At 40.1% G+C, this 17093-nt stretch overlaps 1 protein-coding gene and 1 long non-coding RNA gene across 2 annotated transcripts; both read right to left on the bottom strand.

Moving 5' to 3' along the window:
* Positions 1–13032: 13032 nt before the first annotated feature.
* Positions 13033–13446, bottom strand: LOC124852356. The gene is made up of 3 exons (XR_007032943.1): positions 13366–13446; positions 13204–13251; positions 13033–13096 (listed from the first exon to the last, which is right to left on the bottom strand). It is a non-coding gene; the product is annotated as an uncharacterized LOC124852356 (long non-coding RNA).
* A 10-nt stretch (positions 13447–13456) lies between these two features.
* LOC118115169 lies at positions 13457–15436 on the bottom strand. The gene is made up of 4 exons (XM_047341246.1): positions 15148–15436; positions 14007–14237; positions 13916–13922; positions 13457–13460 (listed from the first exon to the last, which is right to left on the bottom strand). Exons 1-4 carry the CDS (start codon positions 15416–15418, stop codon positions 13457–13459), a joined length of 513 nt encoding a protein of 170 aa, XP_047197202.1. The 5' UTR covers positions 15419–15436.
* Between the last annotated feature and the right edge of the window lie 1657 nt (positions 15437–17093).

Here is a 17093-nt window from a genome sequence, read left to right as displayed (position 1 = left end):
TATAAAAGAAACACCTGAATCTAGAATCTTAACCAGGCAAGTGGTCAGCATTTTTTATTAAAATGATGGAAAAATATAATAAATTGATCTATTTTGCTTTTCATTCCTTTTTGTCATTTATAATGTGACAGTTTCAGATAATGAGGTAAACATAGGTAACAGTAATCCCTGTGAAGCGGAAACTCAGACGGCAGACTGCTCTGAACGCTACCTGGCCAACGTTTTTCTGCTGTGGCCAGCAAGTGAATGTCAGCTGGTCGAATGGATTTCTTTATGTGGTCATCTGCATGAAGCACAGTTCCTCTCAGAACTTGATGGTCGTCCACTCTCATATTCCCGATCAATTTTAGGCTCTAACATGACTTCTGTTCCGTTACATACTTGAAGTTACTAGTTGCTCAGTTTTAAGGTTTGTTTTAGGAACCTCCACACAGGTAAGAGGAGAAGGCGGAGCTGACAGGCAGCACAACAGGCAACAGAAGGACTTTATGAACTGTGAACAGTGAATGTAAAGCCGCTTTGGTGGAGTCCCAGATTAAGTATTTGCATTTTTTTTTTTTGATTGAGTGTTGTGACAAGGAGATGTGTCATTGTAGGTCAGGTTAAAAAACTGTGTACAGTAGGAGGGTACGGTAGTTTGGTAACTGATTTCTTATGTGAAACAAGCCAGCTCATAATATGTGATGGATGCAACCAAATCATTTTTGCAGACTATTTGGTCGGTGTAAGAGTATTTATCTGTATTACAAGTTGTACATGATACTAAGGTGAAATACATGTTTTCATGTTGTAGGAGAAACTGACATTTTGACACAGCACCCCAGAACTACAGGACCCTCAGATAAGGCCAAAAACACAGAGAAGACAGGTAAACATCCTTATGTCTTCCTGCTCCTGTGCATTAACTGTCTTGTACTAGCCCCCAGTTTGAGGACAAGTGGGTTAATTGAAGGTGCGTTACAATATCTGTCAATATAATCAATTATGACGAATGTTGACATGACATGTTCTTTATTTGCAAAGGACCTCAACTCAACGACCACCAAATTTGCTCAAAAGGAAAGAGAAAACAGGTAAACTTAAAGAAGAAATGGGTAGAGTAAAAAAATGGCCCTTCACTAAAACTGCTGTTATTTTGTAAAAAAAAACTCAAGTAAAAGATGACCATCAAAATAACTGCCAGAATGCAAAATAAATAAGTACGACAATATTTGCTCAGATATAATTAGCTTTTACTTGAATTTTCGTTTTGTTGCAACGGTTGTATTGAAGTAATTGTGTGTGTGTGTGTGAGAGCAACTGGCAGCACAACATTCAGAACACATCATCATTAACATCTGGCTCTCTTCCTCATCACCGATGACCATCACAAGCACATCTCTCAGGGCTTAGATATAATCCTTGTACTTCATTTCTAATGCCTTTTTTAATCACCATAGTTATGTGTGAGACATAAGATTTGTTATAATTTAGCTAACATAGAGGAAAGTATATTTCATGTCGTCGGGGCATATACTGTGTCGGTCCAATACTCATATAAAGAAGAGAAAATTGTAGCCCAGAGACAGACAGCAACAACTTGGGGATCATGAAGAGGCAGTGCTAAGTTGTTGAGACAGAAAACAGAGTCCAGGATCTCTGTGAGGAGTAAAGACAGACCTGTGAGCAATGATCTCCAAAATAAATTTAACTGGAGTCACACTACATTTTTTGTTGAGTTCTCCAGGCTGTGAATAAATGAATGACATCAGTGTTTACCATTTTCTTTCAGGTAACAAGTCACTGGAGCTGTTGGAGCTGACAGTTAAGGATGAATCACTGAGCATCAAAATCTCATGCTTGAGATGTTTTCATATGGAGGTGCCTGAGCCAAGATTCAGACATGAGGTTATTGGGTACTGTGATCAGTGCTTACATGAGTTATGAGTCTGAGTTAAAACATTTTACTATTTTCATCTAGAGTATGACTTCTAAATAACGTTCTTTTTGTAACCATATCTGCCCATATAGATATAAACGGTCTAATCCGCACACATATGGACACATCTATCCCAATATCTCTTTATACTTACGTACACACACTTTTTTAAATGCTTGTGCAATCATCCTGTGCCCCTGCACTTTACTCAATAACTTTTCTATACAAACCGCTTATTTTGTATACCATTTACTCATGTCCTGCATTTTTTACTTAATATTATTTGAATTCTATTACCTTTTGATATTATTATTCTATTGTCTACCTCATTCTGACTTGTCTGCTGCTGCTGTAACAACTGAAATTCCCCGGTGTGTGGATCAATAAAGTCTTATCTTATCATTCTCTCCTGTTGTGAATAAAATGTCTGTAATTCTGCCTCTGAGTCAAGAGCACAGTTCACACTATCTCTGGACTTCACCAGCTCATTCTCTCTTTTCATTCACAACCTGATATGTTAGCCTTTAGCCAATCACCTGTAAGCCGTCAAACTTAAAATGTTATCTCTCCCTCCTGTCATCTCTCTTCAACCACCCAATCAGACGTCCCATGGCCCCATGTTATGCTCCATTCCTCATCATCAGGGTTGCCAGGTCTGTTGTTTTCCTGTGGAATTGGGCTGCTTTTTAACTGTAGCTGCATTTAGAATTTTTTTGTCAGTGGGTTGAGAATAAATTAAATATTTTATTTATACCACCCAAATACTAAACGAAGCGGCAAAGTGTATTCCTCTTTTTGTAATGATTTTAATTTCATTCTAATTTACTCTCATTACCTTCTCTTGATTGACCTACTTTTGTGAATGCTGGCTGTAAAACAAATTGCCCCTCGGGGATAATAAAGTTATCCTTCATCCTTTCACTCATATGCACAAATTCCTGTAGGGGACTGTTCCAATCTAAAGTGACCAGTAATCAACTTATTTTTTTAATTCTGGTATTAGGCTGTTTTTTGGGCATGTTTTGTTGCTGTTGGGCTAGTTTTGATTGGCCATTGGGCAGGTTCTGTCTTTGTTTTTTGGTTTGGGGGGAAGTCTCCCTTCGCAAAATCACAAGCTGTAAATCCTGCCGCTGTTTGCCCTACAGTGCTTCTCAAATGGGATTTCCACTGTCAGGGATGAGACAGTGGTGAATCATCAGTAGTGATGAGTGTAATCCTCATATGGACAGTTTAAGAATAGACAATTTAATGTTTTTAATAGACTTTTTTGCAAGACTAAAACACAAATCCTCAAACTGTGCTCTAAAGTGTAATAACTTATTAATCTGCATCAGTAGCTATAATTACACCATAAATTCCTGCAGTGCAATATTCAAATATTCAACACTATTGTTACTGGGATGCGTAGTGATCAGTAATCAGTCTGCAAATTATCGGTCTTCACCTGTGAACCTTGATTTGTGTGTAGAAAGAAAAATCAATCCCATAAAATAATTACAGTATTATTCTGTGCAGGAGCTACAGTCGGTATATCCGTGGTTTTTAAGGCATCCTGGCAAGCAGAATTGTACAAGTTCAAGGGATAGCTCAAAGTTCAGTTCAAGAAGATTAAAATCAACTAGTTCTCATTCATAACTAACCATTTTGAACTATATTATTTATATATACAGTATATATATTTTTTTAAAAACAAGTTCTGAGTTATTCTTTTTCAATAGAGCCTCCTATCATCCATCCTAGGCCCCCAATCCCTACCACTGCCCACATCCCAAACTAAATGAATGACTGCATATTACCATTGAATCCCAGACAGAGATGACTTCTGATTCAACCTGACGCCCTTGGTACCAGAGGCTACAGCTAATATTGCATAACAGATCATATCAGTGCATGTTACACATGTAGCCCATGCACATAGTAGGAACAAGCTTGGCTTAAAGCTCATGACAACCACTTTCACCTGCATGAAATACAATTCACACACCAAGCATTTAAATCATCACGTTGCTAACTATAAATATCGCCCCAACTAGCACTGACGATGATATGATTTTATGCCTACCACACAATATACATATGTAAGATAGCGGCAAGCTTGTAAGGAAACGATCAAATTTAGACAGAGATTGTATGTATTCAATTAACTTACAACCTGTTCTTCATGCTGCAGGATGATGATGGTTCACTTAACAGACATGGGACAGCTTTTCACATGAACATCGCCTGGACGCAATAGATTATACCACACCCCACAGTCTATGAGCCTTTGCATCTTTGCACTCAGGCTCCGCAGACTCCCACAGTATTTATTATCTTTCCACGACCAGAACTCACCAAACCAGCCGCCGAAGAAGAGCAAAAATAAGTTCACATCAAACACTAACATACATAAGTTACCTCTTACCTGTGTTTTTTTTTCTTGGTAAATTTTAGTCCATAACTCCAAAAGGATACTCCTGAAATCTACTGTGAAATAGGTTGGCTCATATTTATGTGCTTGCGCTTGCCATGCACCACGAAACAGTGTTGTAACATGTTAGTGTAGTTCAGTCTCGCAAGAGTGAATGACGCCCAGCGGGGGCTCACCATTCCCCAAAAATAAGAGCACATTCAATGAACGACCAGAGAGAGGTGTTTTAGTTTGTCCTGAGGCTTTGCAGAATGAAGTGTCTATAAAACCCAGAGTGCCTCCCAAAAACCCTGCTGTGATCTCTGATGCTGATCTCAACAGCCAGAAGCACATATCTATATGTCTGAGACTCATGGCTTTTATCATCTCAGATATATACTGTATCTAAAGTTAGATGCTTCCCTTCTCAGTCAGATTCTGAAAAGCTTCAATATCATCATTCATATTTTTTTGTTATTTTTTCTCTATCAGCTATTGGTGTCTTCAGTCATTTGATTTTTAAGGCTTTGTGTTAACAGGTTATATTTTCCATATTATTCATTAAAATTGAAAAATAATATTACCCTCCCATCTTATTCTCTTTTAACAATAATACATTATTACTGTATAGTATTGTCTTTGCCTATTTCTTGATTTTTATTTTGAAGCACATTGACTTAACACCTGTTGTTGGAAATGCAGTTAATAAATTAGCTTTAATTTTATCACATCTTAAGTAACGCAAAGGGTAATTTCATCAGAAACTAACTTCTGTATTCTGATTGTTTAACCCCTATGATAACATACTAATGCCCTTTCATTTTGCTAAGGTAGCTTTGAACGGAAACATTATTAAGTGCCACAACTATTTTCTGACAAACACTACATGTGTTATTAATCTGCCCAGTACGTCTTTACAGCATTGCCAGATATGGAGTAGAGGTATCTAATACATGTGAGGATAAATCGATTCAAATCAATACACGTTCAAAGTCCACTTAGGGTTTGTGCTAAACTTGACTTAATAAATGTTGAATAAAAGAATGTTGGGTGGCAGCCTACACTCAGGAAGATACAGGAAGTAAACTGACAGGAACAAAGGAAGGGAGCTGGTATATATATAGTACAGAGCAGCTATAAATGAGGTACAGGGAGCAAACAGTTTTCAGGCTTCCTCAGGCTACTATGCACGTGTGAGTCCTTCTGGTTGAGCCAAATGACCTTCTGCTGGCTTTCCACACACAAGGATGCCATTAAAGTATGTCAGTTAAAAGCTTTACATGCACATTGCTGCACACATCCTGTATGATTTAGTGTCCTTAATATGATCCTACATGTATTGTCTTAAATTTTTTAGGATGTGTGTCCTATACTTTCTATTTTGTGCTTGCTTTGCTCTCTTCTCCTATCTTGAGATGGATCACTGCACTCAGTGGCCATTCAGGCAGCCACACACTATAAAACCCCAGCACAACACATAAAGAACAAATTACAGCACTGAGAGAAACTCACTCCGGAGATGTCCTCTGGATAAAAGTCTCATTACATATGTCAGCCTTCTCCTTCCCTCTGCTTGTCCAGCACTGGAGAGGGACACAGTAGAACATTTCCATTTAAGGGAGAGCTTCCACTTTCAAAATGAATGGGAGCCGATGGAGCTGTAGCCCCAAATTTATTAATGGGTTAAAAAAATTATTCCTCCAATTTCTTTGTTTTAAAAAAAAGGGTGGAAAAAATACATATCCTTGCATTCAATCACAGAGTGCTTTAGCTAATGCCTGGCGACTAATAGCCTCTGATGGCAATGAACAATATTTCGGGACAGATTTCCAGGCCATGACTTTGTCTTCCGTTTGGCGTACAGTGTTTACATTCCAACGAGTCCACACAGGTCGAACATTTCTCCACACAAAACATAAACAGTGATAGTTTCTGTAGACGTTTTAAGTCCAAACCACATTTGCAACAGCAATATGCATACGAATGCAGATAGATACAAAATATGAATATGAAGTTCCATTAGAATAGTGTGGAGGTGGGGGGCTGGGAGAGCACCCTCACCTGCACCACAGAGGATCAATCAGCACAGGTGAGAGCTGTTAGCTGATTAGCTGTTAGCAGAATAAATGAGAAAATTAAAGGGCAAATCTGTGAAAGTGGCCCAATGTATTCATAATGTAGTCATATTTGGAAGCTGATTAAAAAGATTCCTTGAGAGGTTGAGTGCCCACTCACATGCCCAGCTGATAGTTAATGTCTGATAGTTAAAGCGGAAAACAGACTTTTTCTATTATTATCCATTATAATGAGATACTAAGTCATAATTATGAGATACTATCCCATAATAATGAGATACTAAGTCATAATAATGAGATACTAAGTCATAATTATGAGATACTAAGTCATAATAATGAGATACTATCCCATAATAATGAGATACTAAGTCATAATTATGAGATACTATCTCATAATAATGAGATAAGTAATAATTATGAGATACTATGTCATAATTATGAGATACAGATTTTTATTTTCTTCATCACAGTGGCGGAAATGGGCTTCCATAAAATAGTGTCCATATGCTTTCTAGGAAAAGAAAAGAAGGCCAGTCCGTGCTGATGCACGCAAGTCTGCTGGAGTAGTTCTGGAAACTAAACTGCCCCGGAGTGTATATCTGGAGTCTTTGCTAAGAATTCCAGAAAAGGTCATCGAATCTGGTTGCAGGGATGAAGCTCCAACAAAAGATGTTTTGAAAACGATATTGTCAAGCCAAAGAAAGCTGCATCGACCTCATTCCAATGAGATTTTAGGTCTCCAACAAATCTTTGCGGAACAACAACATAGAGACAATAATCAGGTTTTACAGAAGGTCCTCATGCAGCCTAAAGGAGTGATGCTATGGTCAAAGAAGACACTCTCAATATTTTATAAAAGTTGTAGGAATGACATTATCTACTTTGATGCAACAGGAAGTGTGATCCGTAAAGAAACTTCGCAAAGTCATCCATACTATGTGTATGAGTTAGTGGTGAGAAACCTATTGAAGGGGACGTCACCACTTCCTGTTGCATCGTATGTAACATGTTGTAACGGACCGACAGACCCTGTCGAGCCCGGTCCCGTCCGGACCGGACAGCGTTGTGTTCGTGGATTCGAGGTTCAAGTGGGAAAGGCAATGATTTAGACAAGATCCATGTTCAAAAGTTTCACAGCAAGAAGTTTATTGTATAAGAACAATACTTACAGAGAGTCTCTGGGGTTCTGCCGGACACGTCACCAGGTTCTCTGGATCATGTCGAGAAGAAGCCCCGTTTCTTCCGAAGTCCACAGTATATATAATAAGACACAGGGTGTGGCACAGAGGAGGACCCAGTTATTTGCCTAACGTATGTTGCTTCCACAATTTGCAGCTGGGCAGATTACTTACTTCAAACTGTATTTTACTATTAGATTGACACTTACTTCAAACTGTATTTTACTTATCAGATTGACACCTGTTCGTGTGCTTGTGTTACTAGGCAGTTGCTATGCCTAGCTCCTGTTTTGTCGCTCCTTCTATGGTTGTGCCCTGTGCCTGACCCTGTGTCCGAGTCATCAGTCTAGACTTTAGTTTAAAGAACAAACAGTTGTTACATAAGCTTATAAGTTCCAATTTCCACCTCCTGACCTCTCTGGCATACATGTTATTCAATTACACAGGTTAAAATGATTATGCATTATTGATTGTATGGACCATACCGCTGGCTGACATTATTCATAGGATACAGGTAAAACATAGATATCTCAACAACCCCCCCCTTTTTTGTTTGTTTATTAGCGGTCGCCTGATAGTGACGTAGGAGGTCAAGCCTTTTTGATTCGGTGAGGCTGAGTTGCTGGGGGAGAGGTGGCGTTATGGAGAACCAAAAGGGGGTGACAGATGTCAGGTAAAGGCGGAAGTACGGAGAAGGAGAGGGAAAAAAAGTCCGGCGAAACAGTTCTCCTGATCGGTGGGAGGTTTACGTAGTGAAGTGGAGGTAGTGAATCCCTCGGGACTACTATGGCTAAAGGGACGCCGCAACCGGACCTCGGAGAGACATATACCAACCACAGAAAAATAAGCGCTTGACAGTCAGCTGACTGCTGGTATCGTTGCCGGTAAGGCTGTTCTCATCAAAATTTCGTAGGAAATGCTACGAAAAGTAATGCACTAGAATTCGTATGAATTCCACGTAATCGTGAGTCAGGAGGCTGGGGACACGTGACCTATGTGCTTCTCTCTCTTCGTGAAAACAAAAAACATGGCGGACATTAATTTTATTCTTTATGGGAAATTAAATATTTTCATCGTTTAAATGTGGTTTTGATCAACTTTGAAGCAGAACATTTTATATTTATTTTCATAATCTTCTTTCAGATGGTTTGTATGATATTTTGTTGTTAGTTTTCTTTTATCGGATTTCTTTTGTTGCTATGGACGCTTCCCTCGCTGCCACCATAGGCCGGCACTCACATATAAGGCAACCACAGTGTAAAACTCCCAAACCGGGACCATTGTGTTATCGATGCGCATGCTGTTGACGGGTACTTTGTGATGGAATGAGTGAGCGTCCTGGAGCTCTTTGAAAAACTTCTCCTTAGCATTACAGCTAACCGCTAGCATGGGCGTGTTGGTCTGTTCAGCCTCAAGGCCATTGGCTAGCAACGGGCATGAAAATGAGTGATTGACAGGCTTGCCTGCCAACTAGTATCACACTGACAGGTCCTGTCAGAGAGAGATGCAAGCTCATAGGCTAGCCATAGCCGTGACAACGGAACATCACATGGTGTTTTGTTAACTTTTTTTTTATAGGGTTACGTAACTAAAAGAACGCCAGAACCTGCTAACCCCCCATGTAAGCGCTGGAAACATATGTAATGCTAAATGTAATTGTTATTTTGATTCTGATTGAAACCGGGGAAATTAGGTAGTGAAATTTGAAAACATTTTAGTGTTTTATAGATATCTAGATCAGTAAACCGGGACGTCTGGTCATTGTACTGCCGAACATCCCCCTGGAATTATTCACCTCCCTGAGTTGTAGAGGTTTTCTTCTGACTACCGAGTCAGGACGTTGAGATTGTGGACCATCCAATAATCATGCATTCTTTAAAAGGGATTTTTCTTTATGTTTACAAGTCTAATCTTACTAACATCCAAGTTAGTTTCAATAAACATCCTGGAATACATTCAAAAGTATTTACTTTGTCGTTTATGTTTATTCTCTTTTGCCAACTGTACATTAGACCCTGCACCTACAGCTCCTGCCACAGCCCCATCCACCTCCCATTCGCCTCCTGGACAGAGTTCCCCATCTCATCTCCCCCACTCTCCAACTCCAAAGAGAGCTGTCCACCATTATTAAATATCATATTAAAATGTCTTTACCGTATATTACTTTTTTCTCTTTTGCCAACTGTACATTAGACCCTGCACCTACAGCTCCTGCCACAGCCCCATTCACCTCCTGGACCAAGTTCCCCATCCTCATCTCCCCACTCTCCAACTCCAAAGAGAGCTGTCGACCAAAATATCCAGGTAAGACCCTGCAAATAAACCGTGTTAGGGACCAGAAACAATGGCTACATTTTCAGTTTTCAACAACAGATCCCATTTGTTTTGATGAGAAGAAGTTGTTATTAAACTTAAAGGAGCATAGACTTTGAAAGTATGATATTTCACGTGCCTGGTGGATACAGAATGTACTGCCCTATTTATGTATTTCTGTGCCTGGCAGATAAATTTAGGTATTAATAAGTGAAACTTTGAAAAGATTTTCAGTAACATTCTTCCATATGTTGGATCTCAAACGTTTTCTTCCCCCAACTCCCTAGGTGGCCGCAAAGGAGGAAAAAAAGTCGACCCAACAAGTACCCTGCTGGCTGTGGTTGTTCTCTTGGTGGAGCTGAGTCCAGATCAGGGTGTAGTCGGAGACACTGAGACTTGGAAATTAGTTCAGTCCCTGATATTTACTTACAGTTAAACAACATTCATACGCTCCCCAATCTGGGACATTGCAGTTTAGTGTTCAGTTGCTATAACTGATTTAAACTCAGACTTCCCATGCTCCGTTAGTGCATGGGAAGTCTTTTTGGACGGACAGACGGACGGATGTCTGTCTGTCTGTCCGTATTATAATTTTTTGCTCGGAAAAACCACAGTCATCCTCTATTTTTAAACCTATTTTCTCAAATAGGTTGTCTCAGCAGTTGTGAAACTGACTCTTATTTTTTATCAATTTAAACTCTGGTTTGTTCAGCAGAATACGAAATTTGGGGAATAAATCTCTGCTGATATGGGAAAAGAACTTAAACGTTTCTTAAAAGTTCTATTTTTAACCAATTCTTTTCTATTTATAATTGAATCCATGAGAAAATGAGTGAGGGGGAAACACAAATTCAGGTTGGTTGACATTGTAAATCAGTGGTTTCATTGAAGAATAATGAGGTGAATGCGGTTGATGGTGTTGAAATGTGACACAGGGGGGTTTACAATGGAGTTGATTGAAAGCTGACGTGGAAGGGTACCTTGTGCGTCTGTAGGAGACGCCAAGGGGCGTGACAGAGCAGCGAATTTGATGCTCCTGGAATGAGGACAGGTTGACACAATACAATCTCTTGACATTCCGCGGAGGGGAGAGACTCCAGACCTTTTGCTGTGATTCTCCAACCAGGCTCATGGTAAAAACTGAATGTATCAATGAGCCTCCCACTGTTACACTCATACCTGTCCTACGTAAAACAATGGCAGGTAGGAACCAATTAACTCCTTGGCAAGGGAATATACAGCAGCAACTTAAATGTTACACATGAAAATATAAAATTGCAACACTCATTAAAATGCTCTAGATGAAAATGAAACAATTGTGTATTTATTATATATTTATTTATGAATTGGGAATTGGGGATGGAGGAATTGGGAATGGGGGATGGAGGACCTGGGGATGGGGCGGTTGGGGGTGGAGGGTTTGGGGATAGAGGAGTTGGGGCTGGGGATGGAGGAATTGGGGATGGGGCGTTGGCGGATGGGGGAGCTGGGGATGGGGGAGTTGGGGATGGAGGAGTTGGGGATGAGATTGGGGATGGAGGACCTGGGGATGGGGCGGTTGGGGGTGGGGGAGTTGTGGATAGAGGAATTGGGGATGGGGGACTTTTGGATGGCCGGGTTGGGGATGGAGGAACTGGGGATGGGTGAGCTGGGGATGGAGGAATTGGGCGTGGATGAGTTGGGGATGGGTAGGTTGGAGATGAGGGAGTTGGGGATTGGTGGGTTGGGGATGGAGGAGTTGGGAATGGGGTGGGATAGGGCTATTTAACCAGGGGTGCTGCTGCATATCCTCCAGAGTGGCACGGTCCTCAGGCTCTAAATCCAAACACATTTCCAAGAAGTCTTTGCAGTCTGTGAGGAGAGAGGACAGATGATAAGGAAACGATGAGGCTTGAATCTACAGTGATCGACTGTAACATGGAAGGAACATAATAACTGCACATTGAAACCAGCGTTGTCTCACCTTTGGATCCAAACGAGATTTGGATTTCATTCCTGATAAAGTCGTTGGTGTGGAACCACATGCATCCAGCCAGCATTTCAAATAGCAATGCTGCCAACTGCCAGACTGTCGTGGGGCCGGCCATGTATTGCCCACGCATTTGATACTCTGGAGGAGAGTATGCTAGTGTTCCTACAATATGTCAGATAGAAGGAGACAGAAAAAAAGCAAAGGATGAGGAACAGGCAGAGATTTAACAGTCAGATGAATGAAAAGCAGGAATACAAGACAGGTTGGCCGTACCAGTGAATTGTCTGTAAATGCAGTTTTTCTTCCTAATGCAGCCACATCCAAAATCAATGAAGTGCACTCGAAGGCCATCAGAGCTGGACTCAATGAGGATGTTCTCTGCTTTAATATCTCGGTGGAAAATGCCTTTGGCTTGCATATCTATGGCAGCATCCACCAGCTGCTTCATGATGATCTGAGAAAGAGATAAAGAGTCACAAATGAGTTAGAGTGGTGAAGAAGGAACTCAGGATGGGACTGAAAAACACAGTCTACGTTGTAGCTGCTCGGGATCTTTCAACCGGAGCACACTTCACATGAACTTGTAGGGGTTCAAATTTCCATCTTCTCCTGAGCACTTTGAGGACTAAGCTGAGGTCCAAAGGCCTTTCTTATTTCTGGGACCAGCAATTGTAAAAACGACCTGACACAAGGTCTATTTAATGGCTGTTGTGTAGCTTTTAATCGTAGTATGTGATCCGCAGAAAACTTCAAAAAGGAATTTGTGCTGAAATTGTTTTCTGAACTTTTCAGCCAATAATATATCCATTAATTCCAACTCAAGTTCTTTCTTTAAGGTGAAGGTTTCTAAAGAGTGAATCTAAAATAATTTAATTGACAAATTTAAAATGTTAGTTGTGATTGGACCCAAATGAAATATGGGTGTGATAGCAGCCAAACACTCTCCACTGAAACTGATGATATTCAAAATAATGACCTTTTCAGTAGTAGTCTGGGAAACAGCTCACAAAAAGAATAAAGCTCCAGTACCTTTGCAACGTCCTCGGCCAATGGACCAAAGTTATTATTTATGAAGCGCAGCAGATCCATAGAGGGGACTGGCCTCTCCATGACCAGAAGAACCTCTTGGTCCAGATCGTACCAGTCCAGTATCGACACGGCTGCAGATTTTCCCAGAGTCACTGGTTCGCCTGCGGCTTTGTGCATGAGCAGCACCTCATTGGGAATCCTGCGTGTCCTCCCATTTAACATCTAAAGGGAAAATATGTGTGTGTATCTCATCAACAACAAGGAAACAACAAAAACTGAAAGTTAAAGAATGATTTCAACAGTTGGTGCTGAAACAACAGATGACTCACCACTTTTTGACGGGGCACATCCGAGTTGGGGATGTGTTTTATCGCCACCTACAGGACAGATCATGAGCACTTTGGTTATTCCAAGGGATGAAGTCAGAGTATTTATGTTTGATGTGAGAATATTACATTAAATTATTTTATCACATCATATTATGTACTTACTGGTAAATCATCAGACCTTCTGTGGCCGGCATAAACTGAGCCAAAGCCTCCTTGACCAAGTTTTTCAAGCTCCAAGTACTTGGCCTCGAAGTCAGCTGCACCAATGAACACAGACACAGACACATGGTTATTATAGTATACTACCTCTAACTTAATTTTCAGCACATCTTTTCCAGGACTGACATTTTTTTATATTAACTCATCATCCACTTTTTCATATTTCTAAGGCTTTGAACATTTCAACATATGGAGTCTTTTCAGATGTTGTGGAAATAGCTCAGTGGAGAGAAACCATCAGATAGCTTCATGACAACTAAGTAAAATCAATCTGCCTGACAGGCGGCTGAAAGCTCTGATAGATAAGTATTTGTTTGAATCATTTAATTTACATATCATATCTGGTTTGTATAATCTGTTTCAATATTTGTATCTAATCCTCAGGAAGAAAGTAAATAATTATATTTCTCAAAATGTAGAATTTTTCCTTTAAGTTGGACAAGCCAGTTTTTCAAACACAGTGAACAACATCACAAAAAGAAAACTGAAATACCTCCCAACTGGAGTCAACACCAATCCCCATTTTAACATGATCATATTGCTTCCATGCAAACAGCCGCACATTTTCTTTAAAAGTAAGTCACCTATGCTGGTGTGGCCTGACAACACCGTGCTCTCGTCACTAGAGCTTTTGTCCTCGATCACTGACTCCAGGGTTGATGGACCAGGGTTGGTGTTGGCATCAGTGCCCTTTCCACCCCTCTGCCTCTTCAGTGGGGGCTCATTTCCAGTGGTGGCCTTCCTCTTGGTGGCCTTAGTCACAGACCAATTACTCGCCAAGATGGCGATGGGTGAGATGGGGCGGCCAACCATCTCTACAAAAGAGGAAAAAAAACAGTGAGCATCAACCTGTTGACTGCATGTAGTGAGTTCTGAATCCTATGACCACATAAGGATGATGACATTGGATGACTCTGCAAAGTTCTGTATCACATTCAACATTGTTTTGTAATTTTAAACAACAACATTTTAAAACTAAGTTCTTGCATTATGTGAACATGGCAAATACTGTTTGGTTAAGGTTAGTGAAAGTACTGTTTATTATTCACAATGACTCTGGCTACTTTCCTGCACAGTGTATGAGTAAAGAAATATTATCAAGAGCCTGCAAATGAAATCCAGGAGATCAAGTCTGTTGATCTTTTAAAATCTTGATATCATGTTTTATTAATGCAAGTGAAAATAAACTGACAGTGAAGCACGAATAATATCAACTTTTTTCTATAAAACTGACTGTATCAAGATTTGTCCTGAAACAAGTGTCTGTATCATGGCACAAGAATGAATGAGGCACGTCAATGCACTAAAATAATCCTAATTTTAAAGAAATACTTGATATAAAATGATTTGTGTTGGAAGTAGGTTGAAATATTATGAACGCCTTGCGAGGCCTCAAACTTGTTGAAGGAATAATACGCTGAAGTCAAGAATTAGTCTGGTACGCAAGTGCCAATAAAACCCAACACCATGTTGTATTTGCATTTCAAGTCGAGTAGTGGTGTCAATATTTGTATCTAATCCTCAGGAAGAAAGTAAATAATTATGTTTCTCAAAATGTAGAATTTTTCCTTTAAGTTGGACAAGCCAGTTTTTCAAACACAGTGAACAACATCACAAAAAGAAAACTGAAATACCTCCCAACTGGAGTCAACACCAATCCCCATTTTAACATGATCATATTGCTTCCATGCAAACAGCCGCACATTTTCTTTAAAAGTAAGTCACCTCTGCTGGTGTGGCCTGATAACACCGTGCTCTCGTCACTGGAGCTTTTGTCCTCGATCACTGACTCCAGGGTTGATGGACCAGGGTTGGTGTTGGCATCAGTGCCTTTTCCATCCCTCTGCCTCTTCAGTGGGGGCTCATCTTCAGTGGTGGCCTTCCTCTTGGTGGCCTTAGTCACAGACCAATTACTCGCCAGGTTGGCGATGGGTGAGACGGGGCGGGGCAACCTTCTGGTTGTTTTGTGTGTCTTGGACAAGGTGGAATCATCCATGACGTCCAATAATCCAGATCAGCACGTGCATCTCGCTCTGTTGATGGTGGGAGGACTAGTGATTATCAGTTCATAGGATGGTTACTATTGTATATACATGGCTGTAACAAGTTCACAGCCACATTCCCTTTTATCTTTGAATCAAAGAAGGACTTTATGATCTTATTAGTTGCTTCTTTGTTCATCATCTAGCCATCTAGTGTTTAAACCAAAGCAATGTTTGTGTTTATCACTATGAGGGACATCATGTGTTGCTTTTAAGTTGCTGCTGTATGTTCTTTCGCCAAGGAGTTAATTGGTTCCTACCTTTCATTGTTTTATGTATCAGGTATGAGTGCAAGAAGCGTGGAGTAGCCTCATGCTAGAGTAGCGTGAGAGGCCTGATATATATATATATATATAGATTGTCACATAGCTCATAGAGCTCAGTATATAATATATATACTGTATATATATATATATATATCAAAACTTCACTCCCACACTAGTTGATAGTTGAAAATAACATAATTTAAAACAACCCTTGACGCTGTTGCCCCCCTGAAAAAGAAGAAAGCAAATCAGAGGAGATTATATTTCCACAACATCTGAAAAGACTCCATATGTTGAAATTTTCAAAGCCTTAGAAATATGAAAAAGTGAATCATGAGTTAATATATTAAAATGTCAGTCCTGGAAAAAAACCTAAATATTAAGTTAGAGGTAGTGATGCTTCATTTCTTCACAACTATATTAAACCATGTGTCTGTGTCTGTGTTCATTGGTGCAGCTGACTTCGAGGCCAAGTACTTGGAGCTTGAAAAACTTGGTCAAGGAGGCTTTGGCTCAGTTTATGCCGGCCACAGAAGGTCTGATGATTTACCATCAGACCATCATAAGTAATTTTGATGTACATTGTGTAATGCAATGTTGCCAAGTCTGTTGTCTGTTCTTATTTGAACACGGAGATAATAAGACACCTACCTTGTTCAGCCCAATCCTGTACATCTACGACCCACTGCTGCACAGTCTGATCATTCACAGACAGGTCTTCCTTGATAGCCTCTAGGCTCTGCCTCTCCCTCTGAAGATCCCTTTGTGTCTGTGGGGAAAATAGAGAATACAAATGTTATCTATTTATTACTGAGATTGCAATGTGGCCTTTTAAAAAATATAAAATACAATTACCTTATGAAATCTGGAGCATAAGGTATTGCACATGTTTTGCACCTTCCTTTTGTTCCAGTCCATGATCTGGACAGTCAGCATGTCTGTGCGGGCTGTTACAAACAGAACATTATTTTACAGCATGTTGACATGAACCGAATACCATTCAGTCGTTTTTTCATCCCACCAATGTTTTATTGACTGTTTTAGTACAGGTTGTGCTCACCTAACAAGTCAAATTAACAACAATACAATCAGTGTTACTCTTAATTATGCTAATTGTCATGTAATGCTATTGATTGATTAGCCTGGATGTACAATTCTTATATTAGATAAGTCAGAAACTACAACCAACCTCCTTTGCCCATAAACTTGGTGTTTATGGCAGTCCTGGAGAGGAAGGAGTTGACCATTTCCACCTCCTCTCCCAAGGTGGAACCAGCTCCATCCTGATTTCCTCCTCCCCATTTTATCTGTCATTTTAGGATGATACCGTGCAGCCCATTAGTATAAGGCCAGAGAAACATTC

Source organism: Hippoglossus stenolepis, chromosome 9, assembly GCF_022539355.2.
Source record: "Hippoglossus stenolepis isolate QCI-W04-F060 chromosome 9, HSTE1.2, whole genome shotgun sequence".
Lineage (NCBI taxonomy): Eukaryota > Metazoa > Chordata > Actinopteri > Pleuronectiformes > Pleuronectidae > Hippoglossus > Hippoglossus stenolepis.
The sequence above is the reverse complement of the archived record's forward strand: the minus strand, read 5'-3'. Positions and strand labels throughout refer to the sequence as shown.

Coding starts and splice junctions, on each gene's coding strand:
- LOC118115169 (XM_047341246.1), bottom strand. CDS start 15,418: ATGGATGATTCCACCTTGTCCAAGACACACAAAACAACCAGAAGGTTG. Junction 14,238..15,147: donor ATCAGGCCACACCAGCAGAG/GTGACTTACTTT, acceptor CCTCTTTTGTAG/AGATGGTTGGCCGCCCCATC.